The sequence below is a fragment of the Trichoderma breve genome, chromosome 5 (genome assembly GCF_028502605.1).
Source record: "Trichoderma breve strain T069 chromosome 5, whole genome shotgun sequence".
Classification (NCBI taxonomy): Eukaryota; Fungi; Ascomycota; class Sordariomycetes; order Hypocreales; family Hypocreaceae; genus Trichoderma; species Trichoderma breve.
In genome coordinates this window covers 2,406,864-2,433,010 of record NC_079236.1, presented here as the reverse complement: position 1 = coordinate 2,433,010, position 26,147 = coordinate 2,406,864, and the positions used below count along the sequence as shown (strand labels likewise).

At 51.0% G+C, this 26,147-nt stretch overlaps 11 protein-coding genes across 11 annotated transcripts; 5 read left to right on the top strand and 6 right to left on the bottom strand.

Annotated features, from left to right (window-relative positions):
- Positions 1-484: 484 nt before the first annotated feature.
- T069G_08402 (ras family domain-containing protein) lies at positions 485-1,538 on the bottom strand (the record flags this gene model as incomplete). The annotated part of the gene is made up of 6 exons (XM_056175612.1): positions 485-540; positions 658-936; positions 1,053-1,182; positions 1,245-1,333; positions 1,402-1,427; positions 1,492-1,538. 6 exons carry the CDS (start codon positions 1,536-1,538, stop codon positions 485-487), a joined length of 627 nt encoding a protein of 208 aa, XP_056026561.1.
- Positions 1,539-2,153: 615 nt separating this feature from the next.
- Positions 2,154-3,535, top strand: T069G_08401 (nop53 (60S ribosomal biogenesis) domain-containing protein; the record flags this gene model as incomplete). Its single annotated transcript, XM_056175611.1, has 3 exons — positions 2,154-2,308; positions 2,368-3,139; positions 3,179-3,535. The coding sequence occupies 3 exons, from the start codon at positions 2,154-2,156 to the stop codon at positions 3,533-3,535; spliced, it is 1,284 nt and encodes a 427-aa protein (XP_056026560.1).
- Positions 3,536-3,914: 379 nt separating this feature from the next.
- T069G_08400 (pyridine nucleotide-disulfide oxidoreductase domain-containing protein) lies at positions 3,915-6,049 on the bottom strand (the record flags this gene model as incomplete). Its single annotated transcript, XM_056175610.1, has 2 exons — positions 3,915-3,931; positions 3,994-6,049. 2 exons carry the CDS (start codon positions 6,047-6,049, stop codon positions 3,915-3,917), a joined length of 2,073 nt encoding a protein of 690 aa, XP_056026559.1.
- Positions 6,050-7,260: 1,211 nt separating this feature from the next.
- T069G_08399 (phosphoribulokinase / uridine kinase family domain-containing protein) lies at positions 7,261-9,133 on the bottom strand (the record flags this gene model as incomplete). Its single annotated transcript, XM_056175609.1, has 9 exons — positions 7,261-7,744; positions 7,802-8,033; positions 8,108-8,177; positions 8,256-8,341; positions 8,403-8,445; positions 8,498-8,642; positions 8,707-8,756; positions 8,826-8,903; positions 8,963-9,133. The coding sequence occupies 9 exons, from the start codon at positions 9,131-9,133 to the stop codon at positions 7,261-7,263; spliced, it is 1,359 nt and encodes a 452-aa protein (XP_056026558.1).
- Positions 9,134-10,768: 1,635 nt separating this feature from the next.
- Positions 10,769-11,946, top strand: T069G_08398 (lisH domain-containing protein; the record flags this gene model as incomplete). The annotated part of the gene is made up of 3 exons (XM_056175608.1): positions 10,769-10,845; positions 11,060-11,255; positions 11,464-11,946. The coding sequence occupies 3 exons, from the start codon at positions 10,769-10,771 to the stop codon at positions 11,944-11,946; spliced, it is 756 nt and encodes a 251-aa protein (XP_056026557.1).
- Positions 11,947-12,334: 388 nt separating this feature from the next.
- On the bottom strand, positions 12,335-13,047 carry T069G_08397 (ETC complex I subunit conserved region domain-containing protein; the record flags this gene model as incomplete). Its single annotated transcript, XM_056175607.1, has 3 exons — positions 12,335-12,644; positions 12,705-12,809; positions 12,866-13,047. 3 exons carry the CDS (start codon positions 13,045-13,047, stop codon positions 12,335-12,337), a joined length of 597 nt encoding a protein of 198 aa, XP_056026556.1.
- Positions 13,048-13,326: 279 nt separating this feature from the next.
- Positions 13,327-14,001, top strand: T069G_08396 (uncharacterized protein; the record flags this gene model as incomplete). Its single annotated transcript, XM_056175606.1, has 4 exons — positions 13,327-13,374; positions 13,636-13,786; positions 13,852-13,917; positions 13,976-14,001. 4 exons carry the CDS (start codon positions 13,327-13,329, stop codon positions 13,999-14,001), a joined length of 291 nt encoding a protein of 96 aa, XP_056026555.1.
- Positions 14,002-15,305: 1,304 nt separating this feature from the next.
- T069G_08395 (uncharacterized protein) lies at positions 15,306-19,177 on the top strand (the record flags this gene model as incomplete). The annotated part of the gene is made up of 4 exons (XM_056175605.1): positions 15,306-15,368; positions 15,512-15,989; positions 16,056-16,337; positions 16,389-19,177. The coding sequence occupies 4 exons, from the start codon at positions 15,306-15,308 to the stop codon at positions 19,175-19,177; spliced, it is 3,612 nt and encodes a 1,203-aa protein (XP_056026554.1).
- A 1,245-nt stretch (positions 19,178-20,422) lies between these two features.
- Positions 20,423-23,433, bottom strand: T069G_08394 (MCM2/3/5 family domain-containing protein; the record flags this gene model as incomplete). Its single annotated transcript, XM_056175604.1, has 4 exons — positions 20,423-20,536; positions 20,626-22,781; positions 22,848-23,098; positions 23,162-23,433. The coding sequence occupies 4 exons, from the start codon at positions 23,431-23,433 to the stop codon at positions 20,423-20,425; spliced, it is 2,793 nt and encodes a 930-aa protein (XP_056026553.1).
- A 398-nt stretch (positions 23,434-23,831) lies between these two features.
- T069G_08393 (ribonuclease h2 non-catalytic subunit) lies at positions 23,832-24,434 on the top strand (the record flags this gene model as incomplete). The annotated part of the gene is made up of 3 exons (XM_056175603.1): positions 23,832-23,973; positions 24,038-24,336; positions 24,393-24,434. The coding sequence occupies 3 exons, from the start codon at positions 23,832-23,834 to the stop codon at positions 24,432-24,434; spliced, it is 483 nt and encodes a 160-aa protein (XP_056026552.1).
- A 539-nt stretch (positions 24,435-24,973) lies between these two features.
- On the bottom strand, positions 24,974-25,936 carry T069G_08392 (exonuclease domain-containing protein; the record flags this gene model as incomplete). Its single annotated transcript, XM_056175602.1, has 2 exons — positions 24,974-25,559; positions 25,635-25,936. 2 exons carry the CDS (start codon positions 25,934-25,936, stop codon positions 24,974-24,976), a joined length of 888 nt encoding a protein of 295 aa, XP_056026551.1.
- Positions 25,937-26,147: the final 211 nt, after the last annotated feature.

Below are 26,147 nucleotides of genomic sequence, written 5' to 3'. Positions count from 1 at the left end.
AGAGTACAAGGACAATAGGTAGAATGCGGCCGGAAGATGGTGCGGTTTGGACACTTTGATTTACAAATCATTGAGTAAATTCATACATCACGAGAAGAGAATAATCAGACGCGCCGCATGATAAATAAATAACAAAAAAAGAGATGGAATCAAACATCTGAGATGGGGGAATAAACATGCATGGATAGGAAAAGTCACATAATATCTTTCTCTTCCACTAGCGGGATGATGACAAGGAGTTAAAAAGAAGTTGAAGCGCTTAATTTAAGCAAGTAAAAGATTATTAGTATGTGTATAAACGATCGTGGGCACGTTGTCCCCGTTGCAGGTATTATACAAGTCCCATGCACTGGCCAAATTTCGAATTGATATCCTATTATTAGGCATTGATGCATCGTGACTGTGAAGCGACGCTGAAATGGGGATACTGGTCGGTTGTCTTGGTCGGGCGTTTCAAATTCTATTACGGACTCAACATGATGGCTTAGCACGAGCAACCCTCCTGGGGAGGCGCTGTTGTGTTCGTCCGCACATCAATCACTGTGAGAGAAAGAAGCGTTAGTTGGAATGCTACCAAAGAGTAATCGGGACGCAACGGCATCGTCCATGCTAATGAGGTAGATATAGGGAGAGAGAAAGAGAGAGAAAGGGGCTTACTTTGGTTGGTTGCTTGGGCAGCTGCATCGGAGCCTTCCATGCCAGGCAGTGCCTGTGCTATCCTCTTGAAGAGGTTCTGTACGTTGTGACCAAGCTTGGCACTTGTCTCAACGAATCTTAGACCTTGTCTCTTGGCTTCCTCCTCTCCCTGCTGGGTTGTGACCTCTCGCTTGTCGTTAAGATCGGTCTTGTTGCCCACCAGGACAATGATAACGTCGTTTCCTCTCTCTGCCCGGACGTCATCAATCCACTTCTTGGTGTTTTGGAATGATTTTGCGTCTAGGAAAAGATATGCGTTGTTAGTCTACGATGCGAATATGGTGGGGCTTCACCGCGAGTTTGGGGGGAGGGGTGGTTTCTGGCGGTATAAAGGAACAAGGTAGAGTATTTCTTACTAGAGATATCGTAGACGACAACGGCAACGCTCGAGTCACGGATGTATGAAGGGATCAAGCTTCGGAATCGCTCCTGGCCTGCGGTATCCCACAGCTGTAGTCGTACCGTCCGATCCTCGAGATACATGGTCTGAGTCCACATGTTAGGCTCGTCCACCGGCAGCTTGGCCTGAACGGATCGGGGTTTCGTACCTTGGAGAGGAAATCGATACCAATGGTTGCCTGATACATGTTGTCGAACGAGTCGTACATGAATCTGGTAATCAGGGACGTCTTGCCCACTGTGCCGTAAACTCGGTCAGTCACCAAATCGACAGATATAGTGTGGAGCCGGACAAGAGACACATACCGCTTTGTTCCCCTAAGAAGACCAGCCTGAAGAGAAATCAACATTAATGACTGCTACGGAGTCAATGAATGGGCAAACGGGGACGCATACTTGAACTTCTTCAAGGGGTTGTTGTAGGATCCTCCGGTTTGCGCCATGGCTGCTGCTGTTCCGTGTAGTGGCGTGTGATGCTTGCTTGGAGATTCCGAGGCTGCCAAAACAAGGCCAGTTGGGTTGCTTTCTGAGGGGCAGAGGCAATGCTTGCAATTGTTTTGCTGTTAGTGATTGCTGGGAGCTGACTTCTTCTTGCTGCAAGACACAAGCCTCGGTCGTCTCTGGTATCGATCTCTTGCCTTTTGCTCGAGCTGGAAATGTTGGGCAACCCGAAAGGAGGTGACAATGATAATGACCGCCACCAGGCTCCGGGTTAATAAATAGCAGACAAACCAAGAGCCACTTTGGGTTGGACAGCAGAAGAAACTCGGCCTCCGCATGCCCCGCTATCCTAACTGTTCTATACGCCCCCTCATTGGGACTAGCGTTCGAATGTTGTCTTTTTCCAGGCTTGCTTTTTTGGCATGAGCAGCAAAAAGCAGGGACGAAGTACAATGTACTTTTCCATTTGGTGGGGGACCCGCTAAAAAATCTCGAAAAGTTGCCGATAAGATTCGATTGCCCAAAGTAAATTTGCGACTGGGACATCTTACTATTGACTTGAAGGTGTTCAAGCATCACGACTCATATTCCCAAGTCAATTGCACAAAAGAAACAAAATGCCTGTCCTTCGGTCGGCCACCGCCGGCTCTGGCGAGGCGCCCAAGCAATTCAGCCAGCCCTCCAGGAAAGGAAAAAAGGCGTGGAGGAAGAACGTGGATGTGACAGAGGTGGAAGAGGGCCTGCGAGAGGTCAACGATGAGATTATCCGAGGGTATGGAGTTTCCACGCTTGAATCCTCTCTGCAGGAACTTATGCTAACATCTTTGGTAGTGGTGTCATTCGAGAGAAGGCGTCCGAGGATCTCTTCACCATCGACACAACAGGCGACTCCAAGATCCCCCAGAAATTCCCCAAGCACGTCAAGAAGGGTCTCAAGGCCGACGAGATCATCAACAAGCGCTCCGCCGTGCCCGCAGTCTCCATGCGTAAGCGTCCCAGCGACAAGACCACCGATGGAGTCGTTCCCGCCAAGCGCCAGCGCACAGATTGGGTCTCCCACAAGGATCTGGCTCGTCTAAAGAAGGTTGCCGATGGACATCACGAGAATACAGTCGCCGTCAGAGATGCCACATTTGACCTTTGGGATGCCCCTGCGCCGGTGGCCGAAGATCCTACGGATTTCCTGCCTGAAAAGATTGAGGCCAAAGTTCCAAAGTCCATGAAGCTGAAGCCCCTCTCCCTTCTCGCCAACGGGAAACAAGCTCCCGCTGTGCCAAAGCCCACAGGAGGATACAGCTACAACCCTTCTTTCCCAGAGTACGAAAGCCGACTTGCAGAAGAGAGCACCAAGGCTCTCGAAGCTGAGCAGAAGCGCCTCGAAGCCGAAGCTGCCGAAGCCGCGAAACTAGAGGCCGCAGCAAAGTCAGCCGCGGAAGCAGATGCCGCCGAGGAACGGGCCAATATGTCGGAGTGGGAAGAGGATTCTGAGTGGGAGGGCTTCCAGTCCGGCGTAGAGGACGAGAGGCCCAGCGTAAAGCAGCCCAAGCGCAAGACGCAAGCCCAGCGAAACCGCATCAAGCGCAGAAAGGAGGAAGAGCAGCTGGCACAGCACAAGGCCAACATGAAAGCCCGCCGCGCGCAGGAGCAGCGCATCAAGGAAATCGCGGCGGAAGTCGCAGAAAAGGAGAAGGAAAAGGCCCTCGAGCTGGCCAAGGCCGCCGAGCAAGACTCGGATGCCGACAGCGAGATTGGCGAGGAAAAGCTGCGGAGGAGGCAGCTGGGCAAGTACAAGCTCCCGGAGAAGGACCTGGAGCTTGTTCTGCCGGACGAGCTGCAGGAATCTCTGCGATTGCTTAAGCCTGAGGGAAACCTGCTCAAGGACCGATACAGAAGCTTGCTGCTTAGAGGAAAGGTGGAGAGCCGAAGACATATTCCATTCAAGAAGCAGGCCAAGACCAAGGTTACGGAAAAGTGGACGCACAAAGACTTTGTCCTGTAGACGGACGGATTATGAATTTTTCTTTTGTTTTCTTCTTCCTCTTTCATTTCTTCGTTTGCATATCCCTTTGAATTTCTTTTCCTTAAATAAACAGACATTAGATCATGGCGTCGTAACATTTTCTTCAATAAAAACGGCTAGGAATAAAGACGCTTCCTCTACTATTTACTACTACAATTGAATGATATAAATCTCACGTCCATGCACAGATATCCAACCCCCATCCCAAATCCTGACACGTCCATATAATTTTTGTATTCCTCCTGGGAATCTGAAAATATACACCTAACCTCAAGTCTTTTGCATCTAAACGCTGATCAAGGAACACGTTCTTGCAACTATTAATTTATTCCGCTTTGTGATCATGGTATTACTCGCTTCAAAAAGCCACAAGATCTATAAATTCAATTGTTAGTGCTCAGCTCCATATGAATGGATCAACGATGAATAAAACATACCTCTACCGAATAATCCTCGTTTCATCCAGTCCATGGCCATCAAGCTCCTTGTCCGGAAGCTCACGCTCTGCGCAAAGTAGACGGACCTCCAGGCATACACGGCCCACAGCCCACCGGCCATGCTCCAGCCCTCTCCCAGGTCAAAGACGGCCGAGTTTCCGATATATGCCAGGCTACCCAAGTGGCGGTATTCGAATGCCTTGTAGACGGCGGCGTCCAGGTCGCCATCTCGAATGTCGTTTGCCAGCATTGCGTCTGAGATTTTAGCCATCTTGTTGAATTTGTGGGCGAGGTACAATCCCTGCTGATGGGCACGCTGAGCCGTGGCCGGTAGCGACGTCAGCTTGCTATCAATCTGGTTCAAGAGCTCCCGAAGCTCGCCGAAGTCGAGGGTCCCGGATTGATCCTTGTCGAACTCGAAAAAGAGCTTATCAAGACGCTTGAGATGGTTGACCGCCTGCGGGAAGCGCTTCTTGACGTCCTGTGCAACAGTTCGCCAGTCGGAGAAGTGAAGCTGAAGCGTCTCCGGCTCGATTCCACGCGACCACGCGAGCTTACGGAGGAAGCTCACGATGCTGTCGGCAACGTTGTTCTGGACGGTGGAACAGTCGCCAATGGCATAGACATCGCCAAGAGGAGCACCGTTGAGGCGGAGGTGGGTGTCCGTTTCCAGCGCATGTCGGTTCGTCTGGAAGTCGCCCAGCTTCTTGGCCAGCTTCTGGGATAGAGCCGTCGGAGAGACGCCGGTAGACCACAGGCAAAAGCCAATTGGGAGCTCCTTGGTGATTACAGTCCCGTCCTCCTGCTTCTGGCTAAAGATGATCTTGTCAGGCTGAACCTCCTTGACCCGTGAATTCGTAAGAACTTCAACCTGATCACGAGCAAACCGCTCCTCTGCATATTTTGAGACCGTCTCGTCGTACGTGTTTAGGATGTGGCCTCGGCTCTGGATTATATGGACAGATATCTCATTTCGCAACAGACGAGGGAAGTGTCGAGTCAAGTCCTCATTTAGAAGATCGTAGAGCTCAGCAGCGAACTCGACGCCTGTCGGCCCACCGCCGCTAACGACGAAAGAAAGCAACCGCTTGCGCTCTTCGTCCGATGTAGTAGGCAGGCAGGCAAGCTCGAGATTCTGGATGACCTTGTTTCGAATCATCCGCGCATCGTTAATATCCTTGAGGAAAAAGGCATTCTCCAGCCCCTTGACACCATGAGGATTTGTTGCGGAGCCGACGGCAATGACTAGCTTATCGTAGGGAACGTAGAAACGGACCTCTTTCCCCTTGTGATCAAACTGAGATACCTCGACCAGCTTATGGGAGAATTCAACGTCCTCTGCCTTGGCACGTATAAAGTGGCCGTTGACGCGGCTCAGTATACGTCGAATGGGCTCAACCAGAGAGCGCAGCTCCAAAGTGCCCACGGTAGCAGACGGCAGCATAGGGGTGAAGAGGAAGTAGTTGGCGGGAGAGATGACTGTGACGTTGTAGTCGTCCGGGTTCAAGTCCTTGAGAAGCGCCACGCCACCCCATCCACCGCCCAGGATAACAAGTCTGGGCTTGGCCTTGGCCTTGGCCTCATCGTCATCGATGTAGACTTCTGCGATGGGTAGATTCTTGGGACCGCCGCGACGTGGCTGCAGCGCGAGTTGCGAGATGTCAATATCGCTCTGCGTGCTGTGTTCTTTGTACGTGCTGGCATCGTAGAGGAAGAAGGCAAAGACGCCGCCTCCCACGACGACAATAGAAATGCCAACCCACGCCGCCGCTCGGTAGAGAAAATTAAGCAGCCATGACTTGCGCTGGGGCAGCGGCTTGCCAGACAAGGCGCGAGAGAAGACGAGGCTAAGTCGAGGGTGTGATTGCAACTGGGGTTGCTCGATCGAATTGGCTGCCAAGGGGGTTCGTCTAGTTCGAGGGTAGAGCTTGGAGAAGGCCCGCAGCTGCGAACATGTCGCGGGGAGGGTCGTTCGAGAGCTGAGGGAAAGACGCTGCTTGGTGATACTGCCCGCTGCTAGGCGAAGTGATCCCAGCTGTGCTGAGGCCAGAGGCATAGTCAACAACGAGTCAATGGAGTCGACGCGATTACTTCATGGAGGCCCAAAGGTGTGCCTCGCGCCAATTGATTGCTGGGGATTTGAATACGAATAGCTCGAAGCTTGTGTGTCACGTACCCAGCTGGTGTGGTTGCAGTCAGTGAAGGTACCAGGTTAGTACCTAGTAGTTATAAGTTGGACAAAGGAGAAGAAAGAAGTTGTTTTCTGCTTCTTGGTGTATCAACATGTGACTTGGTACTATATCCAACAGTGAGAGATTTATCATGGTTGGCCCTTTGTGCTTGATATAGGCTACTCTGGATATGCCGGGCAAAGCTCATGGCGTCATAGCCTCCCAGGAATGGACACTAACTGATGTTCAGGTCCCCACTGGATCTTGAAATAGCGACCAGGAACGCCGCCTGTGCCAACTAATCGGCCCACTGAATCCGAGTTGGAGGGGAATTAATTGTCCATGTCGACGGACTTGTCGATTTTGATGTCACGGAGTGATTCGGCATCTCAACACCATAGTGGACATGATTACTCAATTGCTACGTATGTTGATGCGTATAATTGGAGATTGAACGACAACTTGATGAATTGTTTATTACTATTAGTGCGTGTCCGTATATAAATGCACTCGAACTCGATGCAATGCTAATTATGAGGCCAAAAAGCCAAGACGTAATGAAAATGCCCGCGACATATACCAACTAAAAGGGCCGAGAAAAGAGGGAAGAAAAACACAATGCCAGCTAGACAAGGGGAAAAGAAAAAAAGTCTGCCTCTCGCAGCTAGAATATCGCTCGCCGGCGTATGCAGGATCCATATTCAGTCATCGCGCACCGGAAGTCGGCCCTTTGAGCTTCGGCCTCGCGGAGATGCCGCGGTCGCCGACGTCGGTTTCGTCCCGGCAGCTCCTCCGACAGGCCGTGTACAAGCTTCAAGGACAGTTTCAAAATGATGGTTCTTCATATCATTCAATGTGATTGCCGCATGGTATGTAAAATCATCCACAGATGCTTTCACCTCACTTCATTATGCAAGCATTCATTCACACGCGCACTCACGCAGTTCATGTACACCCATGTCATCATCACCACCATCGAAACATCATCGTTGCTAGGAGCAGGCACCTGTTATTCCACCAGGCCGAAAAAAGTGAAGATTGGCCTCATTGTATAGTATGCAAGTAGTGTCATGTATAATGGTAGAATGCAGGCCGCTCAGCAGCGAAAGTATCTCTTTTCAACCCAGCGCTGCTCTGCATGGGGAAGGAGATTGCAAACCACGGCCGTGATCTCTGGGAATACCGTCATCAACCTATGCAAGCCAACTTTTCCTGCGGAATAAGTTGCCAAGACGATACGTTCCAGTGCAACGCCGTGGTCGACCAGAACTTGAACTGCCATCAGAGCTGCTCCTCCGCTAGCCATCTGCGTATCCAGTAGTAGCACGCTCTCATGCTTGTGGATATCTTCTGGAAGGCGCAGGTAGTGGAGTTCTGGTTCTCCAGTTGAGTAACTGGACTGGATCAGGAGCCTGCCTGTTCTGCAGTCCGGGATGGTTTTTCTAAGGGCTGGTTCAAACGCCGACCCTCCTCGGAGCACAATCACAGCGCTAACCTCTCCCTTGGGTCGTAAACCTTTGTACGTATAACCAGGTGGCGTCTCGATGGACGCTTCTTCGAACTGGACGTTGTTCAGAGCCCTGTAGTCAAGTCAATATACACCACCCTCTAGGCTAAACATGCCTCTCTAGACTTACTGTTCAATGATCAAGGCGGCAAGGCGATCGAAGTAGAAGATGAAGTCTTCGGCCGACGTGTCTATGTCCTGAAGAATCGTGTTCATGAACTTGATTTGCGGCCCCTCGCTCATGACTACGACGCGGTCGGATAGAGGCTCATCTCTGTCTCTGACCTCAAGCCTAGCCAAAGCCTCACGATGGTGAGTTGACTTTTCAAACAGCTTCTTTTCAATGAATTGAACCATCATATCTTTACATTGCCACTTAGTATAAATGTTCAAAGAAGAAAAAAAGGATCTCATGCAAGAACTGGCTTAGACTCACCAAGTGCCACTCGATTCTCGATTCCTCTGGGTACGATTAAATCCGCTACTTTGCGTTGTGGCTCGACGAACTGATTCACAACAGGTAGGCTGTGGTAAGCGAGAGATCCACCTAATAGGCAAACTGCAGCTTGACTTGGAAGTCTCACCTTTTCAAAGTTGGGTTTCACGAAAGCGAACCACTGCTTTATGCAGCCCTCAACATCTCGACCTCGCTCCCGAACATCTCGAACAACTAGCGTAAATGGTGAGCACTTGCACTTGATGGCAACTCTACGGGCAAGGAAGATGCCTACTTCTCCGCGACAGGCAGGTATCTGCATCAGCATCACAGTAGATCTAAAGCAGGGTCAGATTCTATCTGATGCTACCATCCGTGAGGCTGACTTACTCCCATATCACATAATTCACGAACCCGCGGATCGTAGAGGGCAAAAATGCCTTCCAAAACGAGTACGTGCGGGGAATAGATGGATGTGGTGTGTTCTAGTCGTGCATGCTTGGCGAAAGAATATACGGGAACCTCTGCTCGCTTTCTGCAGACGTTGGGTTAATGAGTGTGTCCAAAACCTGTCTCATTAGGTAGTAGGTCATGGTTACCCAGCTTTCAGATCTCGTAGAGTGTTAATCAGAGCATCGAAATCAATGGCCTACGTAAGTGGTCTAAGCGACTGATATTTGACGGAGATTGAGAAACGGCATCGAATCCAGGGACGTACATCTGGTGAGTCGAAGTCGTACTCATTGGCAAATGCCAGTTTGGATTGGGCAGGGGTCAATGTCTTATAGAACGAGTCCTGATTTGTTGTTAGCCACGGCATTTCGAATCTCCACGCTTCTCCTAGAGTGTTCATGCCATGGATAGAATGACAACCCAGGGCAGGTTGAGCTGCTTCACTATCGTCTGAGATAGCGTCGACTTGCCAGAGCCCGAGCTGCCAGCGACGGCGATGATGCTAACATCTGCCCATGGCGGAGAGTAGTAAGCTCGCTTCTGAACCGTGACATGGCTCTCGAGCTGCGACATTTCTACCGGCCAGGACGTGGTTTGGGCTATTGGCCGACAGGTCGTTGTTACGAGCAAGGTCAAGCACAGGGTTACGCTTTTGCTTTTATCCTAGGTAGGGTACAAGAGTAGATGAAGTGGGAAGTGGCTCGCGTGATCCACCCCGCGAGTTTTTGCTGGCGCCAGTACGAGGACCGTACAGTAATAGATTGCTGCTGAGATTTGAAGTGAGTGAGAAAGCTGAGGAGCGGTTGCGAGAACAAAGGTGACAAGCAAAGGTCGATCGATAGATAGAACAGATGGCGGAACAGATCAGATGTAAACTGACGGTCAGGGTGCAGGACAAGAAATCTTATCTGGCTGCAGTTCTGCTGTAGCCCACCGGAATCGAGGCTTCGAGGGCGTGGGACGGAGATGGCCGCTTCTACAGCTGGCCCGCTAACGTAACAGCGGATAGACCCCATCAAGCGACGCTTAAGCCGCCCTGATAGGTCTGATAGGGCTTGGGGAGGCACAAGCACCTAAAGTAAAGTAAGCATGTGCCGGACAGCTAACGCTCACATGGTCGGCGGCGTCTAGGCAGAGGCGGCTAGGGCTTTTGGCAGCCTGGGAGGAGGAAGCTGTGAAGTGAGGCTGCTGGCGGATGGAATGGCTTAGTGTGCAGAGCTGAACATGGTGGTTGTTGGCTTTTGATCAGCCAGCCTCGTCTCGTGCTCCCATTTCTCTATGCTGTACCTTGCGTCCTTTGGCTGGCCGCCAAATAGGAGGCGAGGGGACATGCACTAAGTTACGAGGTATCGACAGGTACCCAAAGGGTTTACGGCGTGCAGAAGACTCTTGATTATCTTGAGCCTTAGTTTGCATGCTGCTGCCAGCCAAGCTGATATCTGACGGAATACCGACGAGTACGATTACCGCACGTACATTCAGCAGTACAGGGACCAGGTACTCGCAGCGGCTACCTGCACTAACTGAAGCACTCCTAGAGCTGTTTGGCTTCAGCAACACCCGCTGTGCAATGCCACACAATGGCCCGATATCATACCCATTTCTTTTCACTTATTTTTTTAATGAAAAATTTTCCCTCTTTTTTTTTCTTTTGCTCTCATTATCATCGTGAAGGGTTCCGTTACTGATGGAACCCCCCCAGTTATCAGTTTCACATGCCCCGTTCTACCATGCTCTTCTCATGTTAGCTGCCAAAGTCCCCCACCAGAGAGGGCAAACGCAGCCGCAAAAAGCTTCTGTGGGGCGCTCGCGGGCGTCCGCGTCAGCTATTGGTCCGCCTGGATTACTTTAAACGGGGCTAGGCCACCTCCAAAAAGGGCAGTCGCTGCTCTTCCGCCTTTGCGCAAAATCGCTTCTCTCTCTTCCACATACCAAACTTTTCCCATCTCCCACCACTTTCGCCCTGTTCGCGAGCCTACGGTTCCACGACTCGGCTTGCCAATGCGCTGAAACGGTGGCATCCTCGGCTTCCTCTTTGGCTGCCCGCGCACGCCATGAGCCTCCTTATTCTCACAAATCCGCTGCTGTCGTACCGTAACTAGAGCTTCTGCCGGCTTCCTGCGGGAGGGCCGTTGATCGGATCTATGGTACGATGCCGTGACGTTGCTGGACTTTGCACCCCGCTCCATGTCCTGACTCTCTGCGCAGATGTCGTCAGCTTCTACAGCTACTCCGGCTAAACATGCCTTTGAGAGGCGTGTCGAGGGGGTCAAGTCTCCCAAAAAGTATGTATGAGCTGCGCGCCCAACCCTGACTTCTTTCCCCTACACCACAATGCCATCTATATGATGAACACTATATCAATGGGAATCTCTCTGAGACATTTTGTGCGGAGATCCGATATAATCTTCTTCTTTCCTGAACACTTCGAAAGCATTTTTGTCATTCTTCTCTCTTGTCTGGTGCTGTAGCTGGTACGGATTATTGACAAACTTTTAGCGATATTAATGCCTTGATTTTGGATTATTTGACCATGGAGGGCTACCCGAATGCGGCTGCAAGGTTCTCGAAAGAGGCAAACTTGCAGCCACAACAGGATACCTCCGCCATCCGCGCCAGGCAGCAGATTCAGAACTGCATCCATAGCGGGAATATTCAGACCGCCATCGAGACTCTTAACGAACTTGATCCTGAGGTATGTGGCGCCATCACCCGCCTTGACTTCCGTCCCCCACCCCTTATATGATTAAAACAAGAGTTTATACATGCACCACGCATATGGTCGGTTTACTGGCCCGTGATGAGAAACACCACTTTTTTATGATTTACCCACTTTCTATCCCTTGTTAAAAATCGCATTTCGGCTTTGGTTTCCAGCTCATCGATTCTAACATGAGATTTAGATTCTGGATGAAGATACCGCATTGCACTTTTCTCTGCTGCGGCTCCAACTCGTCGAGTTAATCCGAGTGTGCACTGCATCTGGGGGAGATATCAGCCCTGCCCTGAAATTTGCAACGGAACAACTTGGTCCGCGTGCTTCCACAAACCCTGCATTCTTGGAGGATTTGGAAACAACAATGGCTTTATTGCTATTTAATCCCGATGTCCTGGAACCGCAATTGGCCGCCCTTCTCGACCCTAGTCTGCGCCGTGATGCAGCGGACAAGGTGAACCGGGCCATCTTGGAAAGGCAGTCAACAAGACGCGAGGCCGCCATCCGCCAGCTCGTCAAGATGCGAGCCTGGGCAGAAGGTGCGGCGAGGGAGAAGGGCACCAGCCTTCCAGATCGTCTCGACATAGGACTGAGAGGCGAAGAGTCCTCGAATCAAGCCTGGCGAGGTTCCAATTCAGAGAATGGGCATGATTCCATGGTGACGACCTAAACAATCCAATGACGCTTATGAATACTACGACCCCTATCAAATTGCAACTTGCAATTCTACTACTATAATGACATTTAATTCACATAATATTTCGCAATTATCCATACACACTCGCACACGCACTACGTGAATCCGAATGGCAGCTATGCCTGTTGTTATAGGGGCTTGAGAAGACTAAGGCAGAATGCATGAACCAATTTTATCACAGAAAGCTCATATAGAAGGGGTTTCTTTCTAGCTCATAAAGTAGAATTGGAGGGTTCAGATATATTGGACAAGTCAGAACAGCAGCACCTCTGCTTGGGTTTAAAAGGCGCATCCGTGAATCATAATTTTAATACACTATTTCTTATCTAATATTTTTGCATCGGCACGCATGTTTGATGCCCTATTTTGTTCGAATGTGCTTCAACTTCTTGGGCGAGTATAGGAAGTTGTTGGCGTATGCTTTGGGTGTAATCTTGCGCGAGTTGGGCTCCTGGACGAAGTACTCGTAGCCCTGCTTCTCTGCGAAATGAATGGCGTCCTCCTTGGACTTGAAGTTGATGTGGGTTCCCTGTACGAAATCTCCCGAGGATTGCCATCCCATCAATGGGTTTTCCCATCGGTGTCCCTTGGACAGAATATCCCAGTCCATTCGCCAGCGCTCGCCCCTGAAGTCGCCGGATTGTGTAGCTGGCTTTGCCTCCTTGTAGATACTAGATGATTGAATTAGAGGGGCAAATATTTGAGACAAGCAGGTCGAGAATCAAACTAACCGGACCGTCCTTGCCTGGAGTTCGAGAGGAGCACCCGAGATAGTGGCGGCAGCGAGAACTTCCTCAGTGCCATCTTGCACACGCTTGGGAACCGGAGAAAATGTGCTGTGCACGGTTAGCATCCGGTATTATCAACAGAAGAGGTAGAATAGCTTCCGTACGAGGTAGCCTTGTCGACAGGTGCGTCGTAGTCGGGCTGGTTGGCGCTGGGCATGGCGGGAACAACATCGGCAGGCTTTCCCACGGTGCTTTCGAAGCGGCGGGGCATGGAGGCCAAAGCCAGCCGCGGGCGCACGGCATTGCGCAGCAGGCGAGCGGCCGACTGAGTTCTGAGAGACGCCATGGCGAAGAAACTGTGCCTCTCAATTGAAGGAAATTGGTTGTCCGTGACGGCGATGATGGTGGTTTGCGGCCAATGTTGAACTTGGCTGGGCCGAAAATGGAGAGCGCTGATTGGGCGGTGCGGAGCGATGTTTTGCCGAGACGAGTGCTTTTCGGCAAGAGAACCTCTCGGCTGCGAATAATGCAAATCCAGCGATTTATCGACGACCTTGCCCATTGAGCGCCCCATTCGACATTTGACGGCCAGACTTTCGAGCGTCTTTCCTCGCCATCCGACATCATGAGCTTCGTCACTCGCCGAGCGCTTTCCACGCTCATTCCCCCCAAGGTGAGACTCTTTGGTGGCATGTCAATTCCTCCATGTCTGGTTGTGCTAATAAAAGTCTTTGTAGATTGCCTCTCCCAAGGTACGAGACACTCATAATGATTGAAAACACCGCCGGACTATACATGTCAACACGATTCGAAGAGGACGCAACGCGGACGGACAGAAATGGGTCGTCGTGCGAGGAAGGCGGTTGCGAGCCTTCCGATCGGACGATATGCGGGACAATGGAACACTGGGCTAACGAAGAATACTCGATGCTAGGCAATCGGTGCTGCTCCTGACGCTCTGCGCATGCAGCGTGTCGTCAGCTTCTACGAGAAGCTTCCCCGGGGTGCCGCCCCCGAGATCAAGGGCAAGGGTCTTCTCGGACGCTACCAGGCCAAGTACTTTGGCAAGAACGCCTCTGCTACTCGTACGATATGACCCAAATCAACGGCTTAGATGCGGAATACATGCTAACATGCATCGAAATTGCAGCTATCGTGCACGCCCTGCTCTTCCTGATCGGCATCGGTTACGCTCAAAACTACTACTTCCACCTGCGTACGTACATCTGGTTATTTGTTGCAGCTCAATATTCCTTTGCTAATACTCTGTATAGGTCACCACAAGAACAATGCCCACTAAAGTACTATGGAGGATGGTTTGTTGATGCCACTCTCTAAATGATGAGTGGCTATGTAAATAGACTCTAGAACGGTGCTGGGATATAACCACGCCCGGACTTCCTTATGTACTACCAGACACGCATTGAATTATTCTTTTCCCTCTCCTACACGGTGATGCTGAAGTGATGCATGAAATCTGTTGTATTCGCTGGACCACTTCATATACTTGTTGGTTTTTGCCTTATTATTGTACCAAGGAGCAAGCCAAGCAGCGTAGTGAATAGTGACGTTATGAATATGAACAAGCCTGCAGGGGGGGAAAAAATGAAGTGCTTGACGAAAACTAGCCAGAAATAATTTAAGAACAAAAACTGCAACAGCTGCCAAGTCTTTAGAAAGTGTGACTGGTCTTTTATAATCATTGTCAGGTGCTAAAATCGACTCAGCCCGAGCCTGATCGACCATCCAATGAGTCACTTCACAGGCATCTGCTGACGCTGACTGCCTAGCTGACAGCAGCGTGAATACAGGGCCATTGGAAACAAAATATCTCCTTGTTTCTTTTTCGTTGGAAATATACTATGACAGCAATTGGCGCTGTCAACCTTTTAGCATATGCATGAATGTTATTCAGCCCTGACGTGGTCAGCAATTGGTGGTATTGACATCGACTATTGAGCGCCTTGTTCCGGGGAATGCGTGCAAAAGTCACAGACACTGTGCAAAGGTCTAAAACCCCCCAAAAGCTGCTGCCCACATCCCCCAAGAGATACCTAAACAATAGGTGGGCGTAGCCCATTCAGGCTGCGTGCGGCTGTCCACAGTGGCAGTGACGCACGGGCCCCTAATCAGGCGGAACTTTCCCACTCAGCGCTAGGCCAGAACCAAGTTGTGCAGCTTCGAAAATCAGTCGCTTCCACCTCACCATCACGACTGCAGAGCACATCTCAGCCTCTCCTCTCCCAATCCCCCGCGACCGAATTCACGACTCCTCTCACCGACACCGACCCGCATTGCGAGGCCCTGGAAGAGAGGATTTCCCCCCGAAGCCTCCGCTGCAACTTGCGCCGCCTTCGCCTATTCTTCGATATTGCCAGCTCGTTCCACCTCGCGATCCGTCTCCCCCTCCTCCTCTTCTCCTCCACCCTTGTCGACACCGCGCTGCAGGCTGGCTTTTGAGTGTTGCTTAGGGCAGACAAGCACACCGTCAAGCACCCCTCATAGGCGAACATCTCGAAGGGCGATTTGGTTTTGACTTTGGATTCGGGCGAGAGTTCGCATCTTACGGCTCCCACCGGCGCACACCTGCCACCACGACGGATGATGGCCACTGAGCCCTCCACCGACAACTCAGCTGATGTGTTTGCCTCGACTGAACTGCAATCTGTGAGGCGCCTCCTCTCATGTTTCTCTAGAAGCCGCACGCCGTCTTTGTAGCGGTGTCGGTGTGGACATGCTTCTCAACCCCCATGTGTAACGGGACATTGTGTGCTCTGAGATGTGCTAACGTGATGCTCTTTGACTTGCAGGCGCCCGACTCCCAACATGGCGAATTAGTCCCCCCAGCTGTAAACGGCGGCTCCCCACTCCCCGAAGACATCGCAAACAAGCGCATCTTGAGTGTCGAGGACCAGATCAATTCTGCCGACGTCAGTGTGAGTGGGGGGTCCGATACCGAGGCGTCGCGCGCAAAGGATGGCGACAAAGGACAGAGCCGCGCTGGGTCCTCAGCAAAGAAGCCAGCGACGTTCAAGGCCGTTTCTGTCAACAAGACATTTTTAGCTTCCAAGGCGAATCCCAGCGTCGCAACCAAGACAAACGACAAGCCAGCTGCGGGCTCGAGTACCCCGCCGACAGGCTCCGCCACCTTGTCTATATCACGACCACGTCTGGTTGCAAAGTCTGGTAGCGGTACTGGTGCCTCATCTCCGCGGTTCTCATCACTGGCGAATGGCGGCAAGCCTGCTGCTGCACCCGATCCGAATGCTGTTTGGAATAAGAATAGGCGTAGGTGAAATCGATGCTGTTAGAGGAGGCTTTCCTTGAACTAATCTCATGCTTGTTGTTTTATAGCTGCTCCTCCCCCGGAGCCAAAGAAGTTTACAGACGAAGAGCTCAAGAAGTATGGAATTCATATGGCTAGTCGCCTGAACGAAGAAGATACCCAAGGGCAAAATAAGTGGGCAGATATCGATGACGATGACGATGACTGGGCACCCGAAGCCATCACCTGGGGAGATGGCACCAAGACAACTCTTCCTCACCCTGACGAGACGGCGGCTCGAGCAGCAGATCCTACGCCAGATGTGAGCAAAAGCGTCGCCGAAGACAAGCCATCTTCTCCAGCACCACCAGGTACAACCAGCACACCAGTGCCAAAATCGGGTGGCCTTCCGTCGGGGAAAGGGTTGGTTCTCAAGAGCGCTGCCCAGGAGAAGCCAGTTCTCGTAGCCAAGCCTCCAGCACCTCCTGCGCCTGCTAAATCGCCATGGGCTACCTTGCCGCCTGTTGCAAAAACATCTCCTGGAGCTATAGAGGCTGCATATCCACCTCGGGGCGCTCTAAGAGAGTCGTCTTTCGCCAGCCACATGGGCCCTCCACCACACCGAGACATGGCAGTAGATGATTATTCACGCTCGACTTGGAGAGACAGATCATCCTATGGAAACAAGGAGCTCTTCAACTCTCGGTCCGGACGATACGAGCCAGTTACCGATCGACGACCGTCAATGCGATCTGATTCTCAGACCAGGTATCCTGCCTTGTTACAGCGTGCACCTCCACAAGACCACCCAGCCGAGCCTTCTGCCGCGTTTCAAACTAGTCGTACAGCGCAGGATGTGCCCTTTGGACGCCGTCGCGGCTCTTCCAATGTCAGCGGCGGTAGTGGATCATATTTGCAGCGGTTGAACAAGGGAAACGATGGCTCTATACCACCGCCACCGGAATTTCTCAGTGCTCGGAGAGGTTCTCTAGCGGGTTCCGTCCTAGAGAGTCCAGTCTCTCCCGTGGCAGCGTCTGTGATGAGTCAGGGACCGTCGAGACACCAGCCATTGCCCTCTCCTGGAACAACCTATGCCGCTCCTCATCACGGACCCCCACATGTTGAGCATAATGCACCACCTCCCTCCCACCAGCTTGAAGATGACCTTGAATTACAGAAGAAACTGATGCGTGAAGGCATCGAATCAGCTAGGAAACGGAGGCAGGAGGAAGAGGCTCGGGAAGAGGCCGCACGCCGAGAGCGTATACAAAAGAAACTGGAAGCGATGGGTCCTCCCCCTGAAAAGAAGAGCGAGGCGAAAGAGGCACCCAAGGATCACGCAGCGAAACCAACGCCGAACCAGCAACCGGCTCCGAGTGAGCAAAGAGATACGCCCGCAGCAAAAGCAAAGTCGGATCAAGCAGATTCGGGTAAGGATAACGCAGCCGCCGTACAGCATATTGAGAAGCCCGGGTTCAGCCACAAAGACGTTTCATCACCAGCACACATCGCCCCGCCGCCTGGGCCGACAGCTAGGCGACTATCTCACAGTCAAGACTCGGTACCTGCCAGCAACTGGGGCAACCGGCCAGACCGATTCTCGTCATGGGTTGCTGGCACGCCACGGAATGTGTGGAGCTCCCCAGACAACGACAGCGGACTTGGAAATGGCACATTCAATCCTCACCTTGGACGTGCATCTGGCGCACCCGCCCAGCCGACTTCAACGAATAATGCCCCTGCCCCCATAGCCCCTCCAACTTCAGTTCAATCTTCTCACAACCGAAACCAAGTACCCGCGCCCATTGGTTCGCGTGCTACAAGATATGGAAACCTGGGAACAGAGCTTGCCAGTAAATGGGTGACAGCTGTGGCTGAAAACGACAAGAGGATGAGTGCAGAGAAGTTGGGCGAACGAACAGCTCGTGAACGCCAGCTAGCCGAGCGTGGAGTCTCTGTCGAGGATGCCCAGCCAGTTATCAAAGATACATGGCGACCTGTTCACATCCCTGGCGATGGCACCAGGCGTGCCGTAAGCTCCAGTGAAGTTCAGTCGAATATCACGGACGATTCTATTGCGGGTGGCCAACCCGCAGTTCTTGGAAATGGGCCGGGCAGTTCTGTCCTGCCTCCTAATGGCCCGACCACAACACCTCAGTCGCGACCTTCTCGGTTCTTCCCTGCTCGAGATGTTCGCACTGAGACAGGCATGGTTGAGCCTATTCGCCCATCTTCACCATCTCCTCCCCCGCCAACTATGGAAGGCCACCCGGTATACGAGGGAGATATTTCACGTCCACATGTGTCATTACCGAAGCCGCAGCCAGTAGTCAAGCTACCTCCTTCTATGGTTGCTGCTCAAGCACTACAAGCTAAGGCGAGCAACCCGTGGGCCAACCGGGCTGCGGGAAGAGAGATATCACGCGCCCCCATCCCTCATACTTACTCTGCACGACGTGTTTCTGAGACGTCGCAGGGAAATTGGCAGGATAAAATCAATACTCTTCTCAATGGTGGAAAAGCGTCTCCGCCGAAACATATGGGAATAGATCCTGCTAGTCGGAGTGCATTGGATCATACCACCAACCAGCACTCTACAACGGTATCTCTGCCTGTTGTAACGGTGCAACACCCCACAATCGTATCCATGCCTATTACGATAGAACCACACTCAGCGGACGGCTCTTTGACGCTGACTTCCAAGCCTATATCGGAGGAATGCTTTGAAGAACAGGAAATGGGCTCTCTGCCACGGATTAGGCTTCCGCACAAGGCACCAGAAGCAGCATGGCAGCCCGCAGCAGTAATAAAGCCAATGCCCAAGAGGTTCTTCGTACAACCATCTTTCGTGGAACCATACTATTTCGCAGCAGAGGTTGTTGGCGGCGCAAATGCCGTGAGAATTCACTTTCCAGGGATGAGTGAGCCTAGGGTGGCCACCATCCCACTTTCTGCGGCGAGAGGCGGGCGAGGGACTCATAGGCCGTCGTCACGACACCGTGGTGGTGGTCACGGACCTCGGGAAGGCGGAAGAGGTGGTGGTAGTGGCAATGGCAGCAGCAAAAGGGAGTTTTCTAACAGCTACGGAGATGCTGCTAGCCAAAGCAGCACTGGCCGTGGCAGCCGGGGCGGATATCGTGGTCGCGGATCTGATAGATCTGACAACTGGAGTCGGTTTTCGCAGCCCCGTGAGCAAGGTTCATCTGCTTAGCTGAGCTCTTCGCAAACACCTTTCAACGATCTTCTTGTGGAACCCAAGAGGGGGTTATAACCGGCTCTTTATGCACCGGCAACATAACAACATCAGGGGTTGCTTATTTCATTGTTTTCCCCCTCTACCTTACCTCAGCTCAATGAGGTATTGATACGATAGCTTCTGATTTCTCGCTATTCTGGAATGGAGATGAGAGTTGACTTGTTAACTGTCTAGTTGTCTCTGTGTACATGGAATCCGATCATTCGGGTGGCTCAGAGACGTGTATGTACACCTTTAAACGCGTTGTGATAGCACATGGTTTCTTAATGGTACCAACCCAGTCAGTGTCCCTAGAGACATTGCAAAACAGAAAGGGGAAAGGAGGAGCAAAAAGGAAGAGGAAGAAAAGACGACGACCTATTCCCGATGCAAAAAGGATCGCTCGTCTGCAATTGAGCTCGTTTACTCGGGTCAGATTCTCGTTTTCGTGTTTCACTGTCTCTGCCTACTTAACTACCTATCCACCATCACGTACCAATCCTTCCCCTTAAAGAAAAGAGATATTCAAAAAGGGATGGGAATTTCTAAAAAAAGAGAGAAGAAGAAGAATTCTACTTTTATCTTCGCGTTCGTAGTGCGGTTTTGCAACACCATCGCAGAAACCTTCTTCCCTGATTTGATAGTTGGCCCTTTTGTTTCATGGGCAGGCAGGGCTTTTGAGGTAAACGAACTGTACGAGTACAGATATGAATTATGGGGTCCTCTATCTACTATTCACGAAGCGATGGATGAGGCCTTTGGTTGGTCATGGGGACCTTTGAAAAGGGAAAAAAAACAACGGTCAGACAAACAGGCTACTTGCTCGTTCATACATGCCGCGAAGTAGTGCAGTATTGTACAGAAACATAACCAAAATGTTTTGATTTTGCTCATTACGAAGAATCTCTCTCCCCGGCTCCCTAGGCATTGCAATGCGTGGTTCGATGTTTTCCTTGATCCAACACGATTTTTTCCATAGATCGTTATTCTAATGCACCCCTTCCAACATCCTTTTTGACACGTGTTTGTTTGTTTTTATATATCCGTTCAACTCCAAACTCCCTTCATGCTCGTTATATCATCGCATTACCTATTCCCATCCTCTCCTCCCGTAGGTCATGTTACCTCTAAATGGTAAGCATAAATAACTAGTAGTTAAAACGTTATTGTAGAGCTGCTAGCCTATGGGCAAACGCTCAATGGACATTCCTCCGTCTAGGTCTACATCTCCTCGATGGCACAGTTGGGATGTAGAACATAGATGACGTTCATAGGCGTTGAGGGGCCTGCGCCCTCGGTGAGACCTTCGCCCCTGAGCGCCATGAAGATTTTTTCCTATTGGAGAGAGCCTCGTTAGGTTGCATGTACATCTCATAAAAGGGGACATATGTAATTGGTAGCCCAAATGGCGACTGAAAACTTACCTTGACCATCTTTTTCAGAACCATGTGTGCGAGAGTCTTCTCCCTATTGTAGTCTTCTTCTCCGTCCATCTCCGCCTCTTTCTGCTCCAGATACCAGTTGATCAGGACGCTGCCCTCGACACCGTCGCCGGTGCCAGCCTCATCTTCGCTGATCCTCTGGACGAACATGTTCACCATTTGGATGTACATGTCGTAAGTGATGGTGTGCTTCTTCCTGGGCGCAACCTGTGATTCATCTTGGCCTTCGGCCATGGCCGCGTCGCCTTCGTGATCTTCCGCAGGAGTAACTCCAAGAGCAGCATCCTGAGCACGGAGCAGTGTTTCACCATCTTCCACGGCATCTTCTGTCTCCTCCATCTCAATATCATCGTGCTCAACAGAGATAATACTTTGGCGCAGGAGATTGTAGGCTTCGATGACGAATTCGGGGGTTATTTCCTCAACACAGTTGACCTTGGCAATAGCCTCGGACAAACGAATCATACTCTCCAGTTGACGAACAGTAATTCGATAAGAGTTCTTTCCGGCACCACCCTGGGCATCGTCGGCTCGCAGCTCCTTGTATTTCTCAACAAGGGTTTCTCTCGCCTCATCTGTAAATTCGGGCCGGAATGTTTTCGCGAATCGGATGTACCGCTGGAGCTGCTCCGTGCTGAATTCCGGAGTGATGGCTTCGTCACGGTGCTGGTGAACTCTAACGATATGCTCTGAAAGGTGACGATCAAACGACTCAGAGCATTCATCAAGAACGACAAAGAACAGATCGAAACGAGACATGATGGGCGCTGACATGTTGATGTTGGCACGCAGAGTGGTTTTCCGGTTATAGCGGCCTCCAACTGGATTGGCGGCAGCCAGGATACTTGTACGCGCATTGAGCGTTGCTTGGATACCCGCCTTTGCAATTGAGATTGTCTGCTGTTCCATGGCTTCGTGAATAGCAACTTGGTCAGCAATATCCATCTTGTCGAACTCGTCAATGGCGCAGATGCCATTGTCGGCAAGCATCAGCGCACCGGCCTCAATGGTAAACTCTCCCGTCTCCTCATCCTTGACTACAGCGGCCGTCAAACCGGCAGCAGACGAGGCTTTGCCGCTGGTGTACACTGCACGTGGCGCAAAGGAGCACACATATTTGAGGAACTGGGACTTGGACGTCGAAGGATCTCCAACGACGCAGATGTTGATGTCACCTCTCAACTGCATTCCTTCAGCCGTAGTCTTGCTGACACCAGACATGAGCTGCAAGAGGATACCCTTCTTGACCACTTCGTGTCCATACACTGTCGGCGCAATAGAATTGACCAGTCGAGAATAGATATGATCACCGTGGACCATAGCTCGCAGGTCCTCAATCTCGGATGGATTCATGGACGCCAGGACGGCGGCCTGAGCTTCCTCGACTGACTCAGTACCCTCGGAGATGTTGCCATGATTCTGAGTAAGAGCATTGACAACGTCGATGGCGCCGCTGGCAGCAGACTGGCCAGTAGCAGTGGTATCTGGCGCAACCATGCACGCAAGGAATGCCAAGCGGTATGTCAAATCTCGAACTCCGAGAGCCTTGAGGCCTGAGATGCCGTTACCACCGACATCAGCTCCACGAGGGGCGCCGCGATCATCACGAACCGCCGTGGGCCGCAAGCCAGGAAGACCGAGCTGGCTCACATCGGGCACCACAATCAGAGCGCCAGTGAAGATGCACTTTTCACCAGCCTTGGCACGATCGACAATCTCGCCTCTCAGAATGACATCCATGGTACGAGGCATACTGCCCGTGGGAATTTCAGAGCTGTTTTCCTGGATGCGAACCTTTTGCCAATCAACAAATGTGCTATGACGAATATCCAATTGCCATGAGACACGATTTTGGCAAGTCTGGTTGGGACATTGGGTGGGTTCAGTGTATCGAAATGTTTGTTCGACATTGGGGACAACAGCACGGCAAGCCTCGCAGACGAATGTGGCCAATGATAACTCGGGCCGAACCTCTGAGGTTCTCGTAACTGTGCCGGAGATTGAGAGCAGTTGGCCAATGTTGGCAGCTCTCAGAGCTCGAATGCGCGAGACAAGAGGCAGATTATAAAAGGCAATGGAAAACAGCTTGTCCGTCTGCTGATGCTCGTTTTTCCTTTGGGACAAATCACTTTGCGTTCCTGAACCAAACTGGCTGGCTCCAGAAGTGCTCAGTTTGCTGGATGTGGTGGCTTGTCGATGCTCGCGGAAATATTGTGGCTCGTATTTTGCAATCATGTTATGCAATGCAGCGGTGAGGAAAGGGAGGAAACGATAGTATTGGCGGATGATACCGTCTGCCAGACTGCCATTCTCCCAAGCGGCCAGATGCTTGTAGTCAACGTAGAATGTCGACAGTTGGTACGTTTTCATACCCCTTATCTGGGCAATATAGTACTTGTTCGTTGTGACGGCACTTGAGGGGGGTGCGCCCGATGACAGAGGAGCTTCGGCGAAGCTAAGAAACAAACATATTTGTTAGTCAGACGTCAATGCACAGGCAGTTCCAAGATGACCTCACTTTTCAATGAAGCCCTCAAAGTGCTCCTGGACAAGCATGCCAATGCGATCCTCCACCTTGGGAATGCTGGCGGCATCCGGGATGCGCGAGCTGCGAGGAAGCTGGTCGTCGGCAAATCCATCAGCATCGCCATAGTCGTCTCGAGGAGTTCCCATGTTCTCTGACGGTGGCCCGCGGGGACGAGTTGATGAGGACGAGGGGAAACCTCCAGGCCGCCTCTGCGGGGCCAAGCCGTCCGACATCATGAAGTTGGAATCGCCGGGGGTAGCCATTGTGGCTTGTAGCGAAATAATGGCCTAGAGAAGCTTCAGTGAGGTCGTGAGCATGTGCATCAGCCGGGACGCTGCAGAGCTGAGGCAACGGAAGTCGCTGTGCAAAAAGGCTACGAAGATGGATTATCGTACCCAAATTTGGAGTCTGAGGTGGGTTGGGTTTAGAGGGGAACGACGCGTGTGGAGCGCGTCTTGGGGTTTCTATTCAAGGGCTAGCGTGACGCGAAATTTAAATTGATTGCATTGTACGGAGATCTCAGATTAGATAAGGAATTCATTAAGCTACAGCGCGCCGAGCTCTCTGGATGACGCGACCTCGGTTTCCCTCAGTAAATTGCTGCTGATACTACATCCAATTTCAACGTTGTCGCCTTTCAAGACCCAATTGACAAGTTATCATGTCTCAACCGTCGATGCTTGAAATCCGAAAGGGTGAAATTACCCCAAGTGAAGGCGTCGTCAACTTGCTTCCCTGCCGTGTCCAGCACACAGGCCCTATCGGGCCATCTTCAGCTTACTGGAATCCCACTATAGACGAGAGTGAGTAGGATGAATCCACAAGCATTGGCCATGACCACGACTCTGATCCCTCTCCTGTTTTCAGACGACACGAGGACGGCATATCTTCGAGGAAGGAAACTTCAGGGAAAAGTTGCCTCATTACCTCCGAATTATCGAGGCCTTGTTCTTCAGCGAAAAGACGACGAGCAAAAAGATGCCGAGGAACCAGATGTCATCATGATAGGAGATGATGGAGATGAGGGCTCGGTTCCTAGACTGGGAACAATGCATACCGTGACGGAGTTTGATAAAATGGTTGTCTGGTCGCATGACGCAGTTACAGATGCTTCAGCAGATCCTTACCTAAGAAGCGTGGAAGAGTGGCTTCAAGTATCAGATAGTGTAAGTTGGCGTGCAGGCATATGTGAAGATACAATGGGCTAATGCAACCTTTATAGATACATTCTTATGATGCCGCAGAGAAGGGAGAGTCGAAGTAAGGAGGGAGGTGAGATTTGGCAAGAGATGGGCTGTTGAATCATGCCAAGATTATATCATGATACCCACGTTCCAGGCATTACAAGGCATATAAACTAGAAGCATTCGATTTCTCTTCTTCATTCAATAGCTGATCGATTGCCGGTTGCTTATAAAGAAGCTTCTTGATACTTTTTAGTAGTTGCTAATTGCATTATAAGATGGAATCTCAGGACTATGTGGAGTGTGATACGAGGGACGAAGAGGCGAGACCATGTTGCTACTTATTTTGATCGTGTGCGTAATTACATGGAATTAGCGTATGCATTATAATGTTTCGCTGTATTCTTTGGCCCCGGTAGTATTCTAAGTCTAGCGCTCATATATCATCGAAAAAGTAGAAAATGTTGTAACCCATCACGCCAACGCCCAGACTCCAAAGAGAAAAACTCCATGGGGGAGTTTGAGAAAGGCATCCGATCTGTGCTATTCAGAAAAGCACCCCTGATACGACAGAAAAGGCAACTCGAGTATTCAGGACTTATGCAGGCTTGCGGCTGTATCATGTCTTCTTCTTAGTCTTCTTTTTAAGTCGAGATGTGCCAGCATTTGCTGGTTGCTTTGGAGCAAATCGGTTGACATGATCCATGTCAAAACCGGACTTGTGCTTCCGAAACAGAAGCATAGTAGCTCTGGCATCTTCAGTACTAGAATGCGGTCCACTTTGGATTTCGATGCCGAGAATTTCCTTGGCAAGAATCTTCAGCGCGGGTTTCCTGCCGTGGCCATATTTTTTGAACGCCGGATATTTGGCGGTATCGCGTATATTCTTGAGAGAGTGGCTGAGTTTGAGAGCATCCAAGTCATGCTTGATATCATGGCCAATGAGAATTCTGTCTTGCAAAATATCGCTGACTTCTTTCTGAACCTCGTCGAAATCTCTTGCGAATCTCATTTCTTTTTGAGAGATTCCACTGACGGCCGTTCTCCAGTTGGTCACGCGCTCTTTCGGCTTGACGTATGAATCATAGACTTGCCGTCCATGGAAGTCGACGATGCTGATGCGTGCCAGGGCTGATTCATGTCCGCCGGGGCCAACGCCTACCATCTCGCAGTCGATAGCGACATACTTTCCAATCTCGAGTCCACTAGTAAGACCGTGATTCACTTTGTCTTTCGTGGAGGCAAACATCAGAGAATTTCCTTTGACACCTAGGCCATACGCCTCTGCCAAATCCTCCGCAGAGACTCCATGATCTTCAGCCCAAATCGCCAAGGATGGTGATGGAGTTTGCTTCGGTTTTTCTATTGCTGCCGAGCTTTGGACACCGCCCATTCTACGAACAGGCGGCTTATCTTTTCGAATTAGCGGTTTAGACGCCTTGGTCTTTGTTGTTTCAAAGGGCTTTTTCCGCGGTGAGGATTGTAGCTGCTCTTCAGCCTTTCGTTTTGTTGATGGCTTGGAAGCTGCCTCAGCTTTTAGTTGAGCTTGAAGTTTTTTCCAGTTGGAAGAGAGCTCGGCCATCCTTGCAAACAGGGGCCTAAAAAATCTCTTCATAAAAGAACCTGTCCATGAAGTGCATCACATGTCAGTTTATATAGAAATGTTGATGAATCTTGAGTTTTGCTAACAAAACTATAGTATTCTTCAAACCAATTTAGATGCTTATAATGAGGTACTTTATTTTCACCGCCTTCCGATAAGGGATAAGCTGACGCTAAAGGCATGTGATGCA